Genomic DNA, 16,335 nt, shown 5'->3' on the forward strand with positions numbered 1-16,335 from the left:
ATAGACAAAGAATACCAGGTTTGCTTCAGCCATTGCCTATTCCCACGCAGCCATGGGAAAGTATTACAATGGATTTCATTATGGACTTGTCATGCACCCAACAGGGTAATGATGCAATTTGGACAATTGTGGACAGGTTTAGCAAGCAAGCTCATTTCTTGCCGGTCAAAAAGACCATCAAAGCTGAGCATATGGTTAAAATATATCTTGCACAAGTGTTCAAGCATTATGGAATGTTGAAGTCCATTGTGGAGGATAGAGATCCCAGGACTATAAGTCTCTTTTGGCGAGCCTTATTTGATAATATGGGCACCAAATTGGACTTCTCATCAGCTTATCACCCTCAAACGGATGGGCAAAGTGAGGCTGCAAATTCAGCCGTGTTGGATCTCTTGAAATGTTATGTGGCGGATCAGAAGTCTTCTTGGGAGAAGTACTTGCCGCTTGTGGAATTTGCATACAACAACACGGTGCATGCACCTACGGGAAAGGCCCCATTTGAGATTGTTTATGGTAAGGTGGTTTTGCCACCCAGTCTTCGCACAAAGGATGAGATATTTGCAGTTGATGAGTATGTAAGAGACTTGGATATTGCTTTTGCTCAGGTGCGGACAGCCATTGCAAGGTCACAAGACAAGCATAAAAAGACTGCCGACAAGCATAGAAGGCAATTGGATGTTAAAGAGAATGATTGGGTATTGTTGAAATTTGAGAAAGCAAGACTTGCAAAGAGGCTTGGCAAAGAGGGTGCATATCCTAAGCTTGCAACAAGGTACTATGGGCCTTTTCGAGTGATCGAGAAGATCAATGAAGTGGCTTTCAGATTGGCATTACCTAATCATTGGCACATACACAATGCTTTTCATGTGAGTCTTCTTCGTAAGTATGTAGAGCCGGAGCCCAGTGAAACGGTCATTGAGGATCCACCAGAAGTGGATGAGCTTGAGGAGATCTTGCAACCAGAGAAGATTGTGTATCACAAGGAACGCAAGCTTGCTGCAGGCAAAGTTGTCAGGCGTTACCTTGTGAAGTTTAAGAACTATCTTCCCATTGATGCTAAATGGGTAGATGAAGAGTTCTTCAGAGATTGCCCGCATGTGCTTTAGATATATTTGGATGCTTTTCAGTTTCGGACAACTGTTTAGAAGCCGGGGGGATGTCACCATTTGGCCACCCAACTGGTCCACCCGTGCTTTCTCATCATGTATGTACATTGGACTGGTATGCATGGCAATTGTATATGCTGGGGATTGATGCCACTCATGTGATACTGTGGACTTGGCTTTCCATTGGGACTTATGCCTCCGTGTACATGCCCGGAAATGCTTGGTGGATTGGTGTTCCATTGGGTCTGGTACCTTGTGTACTGTTGGGTTTTATGCTGTGTATGCACCCAGAGGAGTGCTAGTGATCATCAGTAGATTACTGGGGCACTTTTTACTTCAGTTAGTGGAGGTTTTTTCCCCCAGTTTAGTTCAGTTTCACTTATATGCAGTTTATAAGTGTTTTGGTCCACCCGGCACACTTATGGCCGGACATGTGAACACTTATCTTTTAGGGTCACTATCATGTGGCTATTGTACTTCACTTTTCTTTCATTGAAGCATACTGGAAGTCGTGTTCACTCTTCTCTTAGTTTCCACGCTTGCTTGAACCTGTGTAAACCCTAACCCTAACCCCTCATTGTCTTCAATTGGTATCAGAGCATTGAAGCTCTGCATTGCTGCTGCCCGTACAGCATACGTACACCTTGTCTGCACCAACTTCAGTACACCTTGTCTGCGCCGGCTTCAACATCTGCTGCCCGTACACCTTGTCTGCGCTGCCTTCAGCTACAACTGTGCGCTGCACAGCATTCCGTACCTGACAGCGCCGTACAGCATACTGTACCTGTCAGCGTACGTGTACCAGCCCGTACAGTCAAGCGCAGCCATACATCTGTGCGCCGCCTTCTGTACTTGGTCGCCTTCAGTCGGGTACTGCAACAGTCAAGCGCCGCCTACTGTACCTACTTCGAATGATTGCGCCTGTCATTGCCTGTACCTGAAACAATAGCACACGCGTATACTGTACCTGATTCGAAGACTGCGCCAAGACAGTACTGTGGAACTGGTAGTACACGACTGCAATAGTACAGTCAAAGTACATGCACAGTACAGCACCTCGACTGAGTTGCTGAGTACCTGCACAATACAGAAGTGGTAAGCATTACATATTTTGAATATTGGGCATTTTTATTTTCTCTGTGAAAATATACAGGCACAACAAGCAGATTTTCTAGCAAGGAAATATACAGGTTTTTTGCACAGTTGGGTGCAGCAAATTTGGGCATTTTTTGGGGCATTTTGGCATTGTGTACGCCATTTGCTGCTCTACTCAGTCATTGGTGCATTGAGCTGCACATTCAGAGGATTGAGAGTGCAGGCAGATTTGGGTGAACTGTATTCAGTGGAGTACAGTTATTATCAGGGTTTCTGCTATTGGGTTTTTTGGTAAACAGGTACAATATTGTGCGTAAAGCATAATGGCAAATCAACAGCAAAGTGATGTATTCACATATTTGTCTAAGGAAGACAAATTGGATGGCACGAACTACTCCTTGTGGAGTTTTATGCTGAAAAATGTGCTTGTGGCAAAAGGTCTTTGGGATTTTGTTAGTGGTGATGAACCACGTCCAGGTCCATTGGCTCCAGAGACTTCTCCCCAAGGGGGTGCTCGTGGACGAGGACAACAGGTACAGGCTCCAGGACAGCCATTGCCTGTTCAGAGAACAAATGCTCAAAAGACATGGGATGCCAGGGATGCACAAGCTTTGTCACTCATTGCATTGTCAGTTCAGAGGTCCATTATACCTCATATTCGTTCAGCTGGCTCTTCACAGAATGCATGGGTGACTTTGGAGCAGATGTATGCTGCTTGTAATGAGGCTAGGATCTCATTTTTGAAAAGAGAGCTGGAAAATCAGAAGATGAATGAAGGACATGATATGTCTAGCCACTTAAACAAGCTGCAGGATTTGAGAGAGCAACTCATCAATGTGGATGAGCTCATTCCTGAGACACAGCTTGTGTCCACCATCTTGCACTCTTTGCCAAGATCTTACTTGGCTTTTCATACCTCTTTGAACCTCAGCATGAGGAATGCTGTTGAACCCCTCAAGTATCAGGAACTTGTTGCTCTCTTACTACAAGAGGAGCAAATGAGGAAGAATATGAATATGAACACAAATGCTGAACAAGCATTTACTACAGGTCAAAAGGGGAAACGAAAAACTCAGCCAAAGAGTGCAAATCAAAATTCAGGTGATGGTGGTGCTTCACAGGATACCAAGAAAGGTGATGGACAGCCCAAGAAGAAGGGCAAATGTCATTACTGTAAGAAGCCAGGTCACTACATCACGGAATGTAGGAAGAGGATTGCCAAAGAGAAGGCAAAGGAAGCTGGGATGTCAGTTAATGATGCTTCTAAAGCTCCTCCAGAGACTGCTTCTTTTGTTGAGGACAGGGATTACTGTTTTTATACATGCAGCTATGATGCCTCATGGTCTTCACAGGCACTCAGTTTGACAGAGCATGCATGTACTTGGTATTTTGATAGTGGTGCCTCAAAGCATATCACATCTCGCAGGGATTTGTTTAGTCATGTTGGCCCTGTCCCTGTTGGCAAAACTGTTCAGTGTGCCAACAATGCTTCATATCCAGTTCGTGGCATTGGGGAGATTCAGCTCACAGCCATTGATGGCTCCATTCTCCGCCTTACACATGCCTTATATGTACCAAGGATAAAGAAGAATTTGTTGTCCATTTCTTCTTTAGCACATTGTGGTATGCAGGTCCACTTTGATGATGATAAATGCATGGTCAGAGACAAAGCTAATGCCTTGACCTTGATGCTTACTGGTACATTATGTCATGGACTTTATCAGTTGGATGCATTTCAGCCAGTGGATCAGTCTGCTTATCATGCATTCACTCTTACTCCAGCTATGGTTGATGCGGAGTTATGGCATGCTCGCATGGGGCATGTAAATTTTGGGAGTCTTATGCTTATGGAGCGACATAAAATGTTTACAGATCTACCTCTCATGGAGAAGCCTCCAGATCATATTTGTGAAGGATGTATTTTGGGAAAAATGCACAGGTTTTCCTTCCCACGTGATCAGGCTCTAAGAGCAACTGCAAAGTTGCAACTTATACACAGTGATCTTTGTGGTCCCATGCAGACGAAGTCATTAGGTGGTTGCTTTTATTTTGCAACATTTATTGATGACTTCTCTCGTATATGCTGTGTGTATCCTTTGACACAGAAATCACAGGTATATGATGCATTTTTGGCCTTTGTAGCACTTGCTGAGACAGAGTCAGGATGCAAGGTGAAGACTCTCCGTTCTGACCGAGGGGGGGAATATATGTCACATGTGCTGAATTCCTTTCTTGGGAGTAGAGGTATAAAACATCAGTATACTACTCCTTACACTCCACAGCAGAATGGGGTTGCAGAAAGGAAGAATCGGTCACTCATGGAGATGGCCTGATGTATGCTGAAGGCAAAAAGACTACCACATATCTTTTTGAATCGATGTCCCACAAAGGCATTGGTTTCTATTACTCCTTTTGAGGCTTGGCATGGCCGCAAGCCTTCTGTATCGCATTTTCGTATCTTTGGGTGTCTTGCATATGCACACATACCCAAAGAGTTGAGGAGGAAGCTGGATGATAAAGCCACAAAATGCATTTTTGTTGGGTATAGCCGTGAGAGCAAGGGCTACAGGTTATATGACCCACTATTCAGGAAGATATTCATCAGTCGGGATGTGATTTTTGATGAAAAATCAGAAATATCCATGGCTGGTTATGAGGCAAATCAGGCTGAAAATGATGTGTTTGAAGGTCTACTACCCATGGAGTTTCATTCCACAGTTGGTGATCCAACGCATGAGGGTACTGGACAGCCAGCAAATGATGTAGGTGGTGCAGAAATTCAGCAGCCAAATGATCCAGAAGCTGAACCAAATATGGGACAGCAGGCACCACAGGTCAGACATATACCTAGATGGTATTTTAGGACATTACAGGACAGCCATTTAGAGGGTCCTCTTGCTGGTCGTACTCGTAGGGAGACAAGGACCAATGAGCATGCACACATCATGGATTTGAATCTGGTTATGGCAGCCAGTTTACAGGATGATGATGAGCCTGATTCATTTGTGGATGCACGAGATAATGTGCATTGGAACAAAGCCATGCAAGATGAGATTGATTCTATTAAAAAGAATCAAACATGGGATTTGGTTGATCTGCCCAAAGGCAAGAAAGCAATTGGTACTAAATGGGTCTATAAGTTGAAAAGACATGCAGATGGATCCATTGACAGGTACAAAGCCCGTCTAGTTGCAAAGGGCTATGCACAGAAGAAGGGCATTGATTATGAGGAGACATTTGCTCCTACATCCCGTATGTCGACACTTAGGTGTGTCATTGCATTGGCTGCACATCGTGGTTGGGTTGTTCATCAGTTGGACATAAAGACTGCATTCCTACATGGGGACCTCGAGGAGGAAGTTTATGTATTTCAGCCCATGGGATTTGCAGAACATGGTCATGAGGGGAAAGTATGCAGGCTGAAAAAGGCCTTGTATGGTTTGAAACAAGCTCCACGAGCTTGGTATGCAAAAATAGATGCTTTTCTACTCACTCAGGGATTTGTGAACAGTCCATCAGAGGCCACTTTGTATGTGAAGATCACATACCCTGTGTAGTGTTCTCTTGTCCTACGTGCTCTCTTGTAGATTGTTGCTACCATGTGTTGGTGGAACAATAGAGAGCAGATGGTAGGGAACATGGGCACTTTAGAGGGTAGCGTGGGTTGCAAGTCTACATCGGCAACCACTTGTTTGCAATCATATGCATTGGTATGGAAATCTGGTCAGAAATGCCCATGACACTATGTACTTGATTCTCCCAAGATCAATATACTTTATTTGAGGGAGAGGTCGGCCGTTCCGGCTCATTGTGTGTCTCTTGTCAATTCAGCAATTTACTTCTTGTATTTGAGCAAGTGTCCATCAAATCTTAGTGTATTTAAGTGTATTGATTAGCATTTTGTTCAACCAAGTTTCAGAAAAAATGTAATAAACCTAGAATAATCCAGAAAAAATTCCTTTTTAGTATTGGACAAAATGCCATTTTCAGACATGGGGTGTTCGTCAAGCCAAAAGGCATGACCACAAATTCATAGTGGCCTTGTTTGGTACGGAAGGCTATCTTGGGGATGTCCCCCTCAACAATCCTAACCTGGTGGTACCCACTCTTCGAATCTAATTTCGCGAACACTTTGGTGTCTCTCTAAAATGTAATTTATCTGAGGCATCGAGAACTTGCTTTTGATAGTCAGCTTATTGATGATACAGTTGCACAATGTGGAAGCAAAACATAGGAAAGAGGGAGAACAAAGGAGAGAGATAGACATTAGACAATGAACATCATGTTGTGTAGCAAGAGGCTTTCACAATGGCAATATCAACGAGCAATTGGTGTAGAACATGTGCCTGTCAATAAGTTAGATGGATGATCAAGTGAATATGGGAGGGCCCCTTTATAGGGATACAAGGGAGTTGGTTGACTGTCCCTAGGAGCTGGCCGATTGCCCACGACCAACTAAAAAAAGGGATAAATAGATAAAACCTCATAAATAGGCAATACCCCAAATACATTGAGATGCACAGTTTCTAACACCCCCTCTGCAGCTCATAGTGTGCAAGAGTTTTGAAGAAGATAAGCTGATGAAGATGCAACCATGGATACTCTAGTATTGCGCAGTGCCGGATACACCTCGGAAAGAGCTCCCGCCAACCTGTTTTCTTGAAACAAAATGCCACCATGAACAACAAGGAACTTTGCTTGGCTCCGAATTCCCACACAAATGTGGAGTGAACTCCAAGAATAAAATGATGAGTTGCTGGACACACCACGCCCATAATCACCAACAGTGGATTGTGAACACATCACATCCTAAAAAACCTCGAACAATGAACTAAGAACACATCCGGTCCATAATCTCTACTACACCAAGCAATAGACGTGGAACACATCCAATCCATAGCTCCAAAATGAGCTTGTCTCGCCAGATATTTTAATGCTTGGGACTCCGACTCACGATTCCCATGCACCAGAAATGGAGCTACTAACAGCCCCCTCTGGCTAGAAGCACATGGGTAAGAACTATCTGTATAACTATAGTTGACCATCTAGGTCCTCCTTGGCTTTTGCAGCCTTGGAGGCACTAGAAGTATTTGTGTGGATTATCGTGCTCTAAACAAGATGAGGGTTAAGAGCAAGTTCCTGATACCTTGGATTGATTATATCCTAGAAAGGTTTCATGGAGCTAAGATATTTGCGAAGCTTGACCTAAAAAGTGGATACTGGCAGGTACGGATTGTCAAACGGGACATCCCCAAGACAGGCTTCTGCACTGGACGGACCCACTACGGCATTCTCTTCGGATTGACGAACGTCTTGGCAACATTTAACCTCATGATGATGCGTGTGTTTAGGGACTTGATTGGAAGAAGTCTTCATTTTCTTAGATGACATACAACTTTTTTCATATATAGTCGAGCAACACAACATTGACGTCAAGAAAGCGATGAAATTGTTGGAAAGCAATGAGGTTTATGTCAATGAAAAGAAATTTGAGTTTTATTTATTTGAGGCTCATTACCTTGGATACATAACTAGTTCTAAAGGCATCTGATTGGATCCCGCCAAAGTGGCAGATATCCTGAATTGGAAGATTCCAAAAATAGTGTACGATGTACGGTCGTTTGTGGGGATTTGCCAGGCATATTCCACCCACGTTGATAAGTTCTCTGACCTCTTAGTAGCTCTCACAAATCTGCTCAATGGGATCAAGACCCGTAGGTAGCCCATCCACATGACTCCTTGCAGATTGCAGGCTTCCAAGGACCTTAAGGTTGCTTTATCAGAGGCCCCTTGTTTAGCACTTGCCTCGTGGGATGATCCATCACCGATGCGAGTAATATCACCATTAGAGTTGTGTTACAACATAATGGTAATCTAGTAGCTTACATGTCTCGTAAGCTGATTTTTGTAGAGAGGAAGTACTCGGTCTATGATCGGGAACCCCTAGCCGTGATCTAGGCCCTAAAGCATTGGAAACATTTTTTATATGGGTGTGATTTTGAGGTTCACACAGATCATCAGGCTTTGCGTTGGCTTCAAATGATGCCAAGTGTGCAATGGAGTGATCGGCAGCACCGCTGGAGCTCAATTCGGTGGCATGATTGAGTATCTTCCAAGCAAGGCCAATCCAGTGGTTGATGGGTTAAGTAAGAAATGAACACTGTCCTACATCCAATCCACATGGATGGAGCTCGTTGGTGCAGGACTAGACGAAATGAAGCACAAGTATGCGGATTCTGATACGTGTCGGCTCATGTGTGTGTCCCGGTCCCGTGTGGGGGCTCTGCGTCCCTCTTGCACTTCATCCCCATTCCAATTCTACATGAGATTCTTGTTGTCGTTGGGCTCATTTTCTTGCCTACCCCTAGACATAGAAGGACATGCTCCTTTTGGGGGGATCATTCTCATATCGGCGGCACAGAGTCAAGAGCTATCAAGTATTGAGGCACAGCTTCGCCAAGGAATGCTGCAACTGGTTGGCTGTCGAGTCCCACATGGATAATCATTACATATATGTTATACATTACACTTAAGAAGCCTCAACAAAAGGAAAATTTTGGAATTAGTCACCTTAGTAGTGGCTCTATTGGTAATTGAGTTAGAGCATTTGGAGTAGGGTTGTTTCTCACACCGGTATGAACCTATTGGTACTGTACGGTTCATATGGTACAGTATCGTACGATATCATACAATTTCGTACGGTACGAATCCCCCCCCCATGAGAAAAAATTAGAAATCCTGCTCAACAAAGATCCCAAAATGCCCGCAATACTTTGCAACTTTTGTGTCCACTTAGTATTCCATATGGGGTTGCTGAAATCTGGCAAGGTAGATTGGTAGTGTACACTTGATTGGTAGGATGAGAGAATCTTGCTACATCACTTGGAGATCCCTGGTATAGGTAGGCTAGACAGTCACATCCTCAAGTTATGTACGAGGGAGAAGATTTGCACAGGGCCATTTTGATCTACAGAGGAGTCCCTAAACCTATCACCCTAGATGCACTGCCCGTATCGGTGCAAGGATGGTCCCTTAGTCATAAACGCTACAGTGGGAGACCTTTCGTATCACATTACCCATGTAGGCTCTTTTTTGGAGACAATTGGGAGATCCAACTGGGAGAGACACATCTCCATGTTCTGGTTACTCAAGCACTTTAGACTCCTCCCCTCTCCAAACCTTCCCCCACATTCAAGCTTGAAGCTTCATAGTTTGTAAGTGTTAAAAAAAAATCGTATTTTATCGTATGGTATCCCAAAATGTCATATCATACCAAAAATTCCCGTACGGTATCGTATTTTCGTACCGTGACAACTAAGATTTGGAGCAAAGCCAAAGCCAGAGCTAGAACCAGAGCTAGAGTGTATGGTTAGGACAAGACTCAAAGATAAGCAAAGGAGCACGGAGCAAAGATGCATCATGTGCCCCAATGCTCCAAGTTTAGCAAGAGGGGATGTCACGCGTATTCCCTTTGTAGGATGCACATAGACATGGATCTCCATTGCAGCTGCATTTTGGTTAAGATTCGAGGGTGAGTGTGAACCGATTGGGGTAGTTTTGACAGCCCAATAGGTGCGGGGAGGTTCCTAGGACGTGCACCATTGGATGGGACACAAGTTGGCACAGTATGAACATGTTTAATGACCTTTTGGATGTTATTTTTGAGTTGGAAAAGGGCTGGCCAACAAGCATATGACCCACTATCGGATTCCTCTGTAAAGGCAAGCCAAGGGTCATTTGAAATCATTTAGAGACTAGCGTTACATAGCCAAGACTAGGGGCTACAGAGCCAAGACAAGGGCAGCAGCCAAGGCATCTGGATCAAGAAGATGGGCTAGGAAACAGGACAGTAACGTTTTGTATGCATTGTAGCTGGCTTGCATAGCATACCAAATCAAATCTTAGATCTGGGATCCTCAATGTATTTACAGCTTTTTTTGGCAATATAGTAGATTAGGGTTTCACATCTCGTCTTTCTCATCTGTTGTGCACTTGCATGTCACACTACCAGTAGTAGGATTAGCATTAATCTCTCTTTTGCTTCAGCTTCTGCTTGCATGTCGCACTACGATATTTTTTTACAAGGCATCTAGCATGGGTCAAAATGTGCAAGCTGCCTTTACTGATTAGCTATGCATCAGACACATTTAAAAGCAGTGCTGAGAATTGACTCAGTAATTTTTTGTCAGGATCTGAGATGACCAAAATACTCATGGCTAGTGCACTAGCTCGGATGGGTCTTACAGAGCAAAGCAAAGCAACAATAGCAATGGAAGGAACTATACCACCTCTGGTGAAAATGATATCTGCAGGCAAGCTTGAGGCCAAAACGGCAGCTTTGGGAGCTCTTCAGAACCTCTCTACTCACCCTGGAAACCGAGATCCCATGATCAATGCTGGGGTGATCCCTCCTTTGTTGCAGCTGTTATTCTCTGTAACATCTGTTTTGATGAATCTGAAAGAGCAGGCCGCAGCAACCCTTGCCAATCTGGCCACAGCAACTCCTTTAGGGGCTGGTGCTGATGCCTGTAGCAGTATTCTTGATTCTGATGAAACTATTTGCCAGCTCCTCTCATTGCTTAACTTGGTTGGACCCATCAACCAAGGGCACCTTCTCCGAGCTCTCCATGGGATGGCCTCCCCACCCACAGCCTTTTCTGTGAGAGCTAAGATGAGGGATGGAGGTGCAATTCAACTTCTTTTACCTTTTTGTGAGGTCAATGACACGGATGTTAGAGTAAATGCAGTAAAACTGTTGTACAGTTTGTCTCAAGATGGGATTCGGGGCGAGTTAGCAGAACACTTTGGGCAAACCTACACACAGGCTTTGGTAAAGCTTCTTGCCTCAGGAAGGGAAGATGAAAAGGCTGCTGCTGCAGGTATCATTAGCAACCTTCCTGATAATGATTCACACTTGACAGAAATGCTACGCTTGGCAGGTGCTTTACCTGCTCTAGTTGAGCTGCTCAGGGTCGGAGGCTCGAAATCTTCATCAAGAAATTCCAGAGATCAACTCATGGAGACTGCTTCCCGGGCCTTGATTAGGTTTACTGTGCCCTTGGATATGAGACTGCAGCATTTGACTGCTGAGCAAGATGCCATCCCGCTCTTAGTGCAAGTACTGACAGTAGGGTCACAGGTTGCCAAAAAAGAAGCTGCTACTGTGCTTAGCCAGTTCTCTGAAAACTCGAAAAAGCTAAGCACCCCAATAGCTATTACAGGAGGCTGCTGGTGCCTCTTGTCAAAAGCTGAGGCAGGATGTAAAGTTCACATGGGACATTGTTCTGTTAGAAGCTCTTTTTGCTTGATTGAAGCACATGCTGTCATGCCTTTGATACAAATGCTAGAGGGGGAGGGTGAGGTTCATGAAGCTGCCCTTTCTGCCCTGGCAACTCTGATGAAGGATGAGACTTGGGAAAAGGGTATCCAAGTAATAGGTGAAGCTCAAGGTTTGAAGTCACTAGTTAGACTGCTTACAGTGGGGACGCCGGGTGCCAAAGAGAAAGCAGTTTGGATGCTGGAGAGGTTTTTCCGTGTCGAAAAGTACAGGTCAGAGTTCGGAGTTCAGGCACAGATGCCACTCATAGACCTCACCCAGAAGGGGACTCCTGCAACAAGGTCATTGGCAGCAAAAGGTTTGGCTCATTTGAAGATACTACACAATCAGTCTACCTACTTCTAAGGCTTTGTTGTGAAGCGCGCAATTTTTTTGGCTCATAGATGAAAGGAAGTAATTGGAGCTGCAATGTGGCCTGGAACTGCTCTTTTACTTGGATGGTATGCCATCCTATTCCGATGGCTCTCTCTTCCGTTTGGGAAGCAGGCTTGACTTTTTGCATTCTTTTGTCTCCATTGTATACAAATATAACTACAGATGGAATTGAACTTTGGCAATGGTGCGCTTGGTTGATGCTAAAGATGCCTTTAGAAAGATGATTATTTAAACCTTTCATGGTGTTTGAAGCCATGAAACAAGCTTTTGTTTGATTATAGGTGATTCTGAAGTTCGTGAAATTGTGCAGAAGCATTGGTAAGGAAATTGTGTTGCATCTCGCGAGCTGAATGGCACCCTCTCCATTTTGAGCGCAAGACCCCTCCTCCCGAGTCCCCCCCTGGTTGCTTGCTTCTTCTCTGGCTGCAGCCCTTGGACCCTGAAGGGTCAGCCTATAGCAGTCGGCTTCTCTCTCTCCGCCCACTTCTTGCAAAGGTTATTTCCTGACCGCGCACACATGAGCACCCATTTCTCATTTGCAGTAGCACTATAAACTAATTTTCCTTTGACATTCTTTGCACCCTTTTGTCAGGGAAAGGGTACACATAGAAGCTCTCTTTTTGCTCCACCTTGGATCTTTGTAGTGGTTCCGGATTTTTGCTCTCAACATCACGAGAAATCATTCAAAGTCATTCCAAACATGTTTCAAGTGCTCCTTTTGGGCTCTTGCTAAGGCAATCCATTTTCGTTGTCGTCCACATCTCACGGCTGCATTAGGACCAATTCCCGCGCTTGTGGCTTGTGAACCTATTCGTGCGCTTGTGGCTTGTGAACTTGTACAGGTTCATATGGCCTACCCAAAAAATCATCCGTTTGGCCACACCAGTGTGTGCTCGGCCACAGTCCCCTAGCCGCCTTGCTATGCGGCTTGCCACTCGACATGCGCTGCTGCTGTCCCACCTGTTGGTACATGCACGTATTGATCCCATGGCCTCCTCTTTGGAGTCATGTGCATGTCCTATGGATCTTTGCACTCCCTTGTAGTTGATGGGTGGTGGTAATTCCAAGATCACACGGATGTTGTTCTCACATGTGGAGATGCCGTTCTTGGAGACGACGTGTTCAATGATAACATTGTGTTTGACCCATAATTGGCATTGAGTGGGTTCAATGAGATGAGGTAGAGTCTGCATCTCTCAAAGACAAGCCAGCAATGAGCAAGATGCTCCTTTCTTTTTGAGTGCACATATAGGTCATCAAAGAATATCTCCAAGATCTTTCGATCACAAGGGTTACCCACGAGGACACAAGGATGTGTGAGTATGTTGTGGCAGGAAGGTACACACTAGATGCTTGGTTGATATTCTTCAGTCCATTCAAAGCTATACAGTGGTCTTGCGATTTTAGCATAGAATACAATGAACCTTCTGTAGTACCCGACATCCGACGTGTCTCATGATCTTTGTACTCCCTTAAAGTTGGTTGGTGGAGGTAATTTCAAATCAATTTGACTTCCCGCTCTAATCCGTGGAAATACCATATTTAGACACAATGTGTTCCAAAATAGGTTCATGCTTGGCGTTTTAATGGGTTTACAGATATTTGATACAATTGATTGCTACAATCGACACGTTAGATATACCTTTCTTAAGCAAGTTGCAAGGTGGTCTTTGCACTTGGAATCAGCACACAATTTGTTAATGAAAACTTGTAATCACGTCTATAGGTAGTTCTTAAATGATGTGCACATGAGCCGCTCAAATGTTGTGGGGGCATTGATTAATCCAAAGGGCGTAACCCGATAGGCGAACGTGCCACCCATAGTGGTGAATGCGGTCTTGTGTTGGTCTTCAAGTGCGATGGACACTTGGTTGTAGCTAGAGAAACTGTCCAAGAAGTTGAAGGCTTTCTCACATCAGTAACTCTCTCTGCAATGTGTGTAGTATATGGCAATGGGTAATGATCTGCATTGAATTTTTCCATGTCCACACACACTTGCAACTTTCCAACTTTCTTCGATACAATGACAATGGGTGACACTCAATCACTATGCTCGATTTCATAAATGAACCCGCAACAATAAGTTTGTCTATCTCCTCTTGTATAATGGATGAATACTTGGGATTCATTTGCGAAGGTCTTTGCCTTGTTGGTCTTGATCCTTCACAAGCATCTAATCAAAGAGACATTTTCTTAGTTTTTAAGGCTACGTGTCTTTTTCAACTCATCTATGTTTATGACAGAAACATGATTGTAAAAATAAAGCTATGTTGTATGTGAAAAAAACAACTTCTTTTATCTTTTAAGCCTTCAAGTCTTAAGCTTTTTGGCCACTTAACCAAACCCACATACACATGGTTATACTCGTAAAGTCTTAAGCTTACTAATTTAGACTTAGAGCAACATGGTTATATTCAATGTATCCATGTGCACACATAACAAGGTTTAATTGATTCCCATGGTTATGAGTTGTTTTGTTCACCTTAAGCTTTAGCAAGCTTATCAACTAGTGTGAAAAGAAAAAAAATATAAAGCTATGCTAGATCCTTGATTCACAAGGAAGAGGTCTATGAATTTAAACCAAGTTAAAATCTTAATTATAATCTCAAGTTAAGGTAAACAAGCATATAGAAGATAGAGTCACCACGGGGGCTTACAAGAGAACTTAGAGCCTTAAGCAAAAAGCTCTTTTCGTTTAAGCAAGCATGTAAAAGCTTGAGTACAAACACTAAGAAAGCTAGAAGAAAATCTTATACAGTGCTTAAATAATATTTAGAAGAAAGGGAAACATACATTGAGATGAGATAATTTATACAAGCTTCGGCTATACAAAAAAGAGAGAGCTTTAAGACTTTCATAATCAAAGAGCTTGTAGATCGTAAGCTTTCTTTATCAACTAAATCTTGTTAGTAAAAAGAAGCTTAAAAACAAGGTATGCATTGTAAGCATGGAGAAGTCCTAAAAGAAATTACAACACCACTTCATGTAAATATCTGAGGTAACCCATACTCTTAGGAAAAGAGGCAAGCTTTGTGAAGCTTCCATTCACAAGATAGAGATCTTTAAGAACTTTAGACATGCAAGGAGTCAAATTTAAGCATTAGACAACTCTAATAAGCCTTAATCTCTACCAAAAGGAGGCTTATAAACAAGCAAATAACTCAAGGCGATGAGAGGGAAAAGTGCACCAATTTTAAGCCTAAAGGGAGAAGAAGAAAACTAAACAAAGCTAAAACAAGAGCTTAGAATATGCATTGGGTGATAAGCATTAAGCATTGTGGACGGGTTCTTCTACCCATACCTTGATCTAAAATGTGGAGAGCTTGAGCTTCAATACGTGTTGAAAAAATACACTTTTTTAGGAAAAAAGTAACAGGAAACTTGAGTGAGAGCCCTTTTTTATTAGAAAAAAATTAAATGCTCTAGTTTTCCTCACCCTCATAATTCATTCATATGGGCTCTTTTACTCTCTTCATATGTGCCTTTTCTAGAGCCCTAGGACTCATTTAGGGATTTTAAATCAAAGGTATATTTCAACTAAGGTTTCCAAAGTCATTTTTGCTTCCAATTCTAAGGTTCATGGGTGATTTTTCTCTCTTCTTGTAAACTTATTATTTCAAGGAGATTTAGGGTCTACCATCCCCAAGAATTACTTACGGAATGTCGCTTTCGGAGTCTTCATTTGAAGTAGATGTATTTATAGATCTACGGGTGAAGATGTATTTGAAGTAGATCTACGGGTGAAGATACAACCTCAAGTGTTCTATATATCATTCTATGAACCCTCGTTCTAGAACCTATCTCAATTTCTCCTTGAGTTCAGTGACATTTGGAACTTGTGCCATTTTATGGCTCACTTGGCTGTAAGCTGCTGAGCTTCTCCAACTCTCAAATCTACCATGATAAACTTCCCGAGTAGTAGGCATTTTAGTTAGTCCTTCAGGGAACATGTCCGCATACTCACTTACTAGCCATTTTGGTTCCTTAGAGTTTATCTCCTTGTTTACTGGGTTCCATTTGATGACATAGCTTGTATGTCTCTTCCTAATGTTGGAGTGGAGATCAATGTTGCAGCATACACATAGATGCAACAAGCAAGGAGAGATAGATAGAAGCACAACACTCAAAGAAGATTGATGATAATGAGTGAAGTACAAGTAAAGTGACACTCAAAGGAGGTTGATAATAATGAGTGAAGTACAAGTAAAGTGACATGATAAGGTCACTTACACACTCATAAGAGTGTATACATACGCTCGGGGAAAAAAAACTCCTAAAGAGGAAAAAAGTGCCTCGACCCATTTAAGCCGTCATCCACACATCACTACTATATAAATGCTACCGATTCCCCCTATAGTGATGATGATGTGAACATGTCCAAGAATCATGTGGTTGATCAATCCCTAAATGGCATTAAGCCCA

General features: G+C 43.2%; 1 protein-coding gene across 3 annotated transcripts in view; it reads left to right on the forward strand.

The window, feature by feature from the left end:
* LOC147617376 (U-box domain-containing protein 44-like) overlaps positions 1 to 12,196 on the forward strand; it is a 41,053-nt gene extending 28,857 nt beyond the window's left edge. For all 3 annotated transcript variants that reach the window (XM_086775636.1, XM_086775637.1, XM_086775638.1), the window contains exon 4: positions 10,391 to 12,196. In XM_086775636.1, coding sequence (XP_086631762.1) covers positions 10,391 to 11,883 — 1,493 coding nt within the window. In that variant the 3' untranslated portion in view covers positions 11,884 to 12,196. The remainder of the gene's footprint in view (positions 1 to 10,390) is intronic.
* Positions 12,197 to 16,335: the final 4,139 nt, after the last annotated feature.

This window comes from Cibotium barometz, chromosome 36 (assembly GCF_041138505.1).
Source record: "Cibotium barometz isolate CiBa-2024 chromosome 36, ASM4113850v1, whole genome shotgun sequence".
In the NCBI taxonomy this organism is placed as follows: domain Eukaryota; kingdom Viridiplantae; phylum Streptophyta; class Polypodiopsida; order Cyatheales; family Cibotiaceae; genus Cibotium; species Cibotium barometz.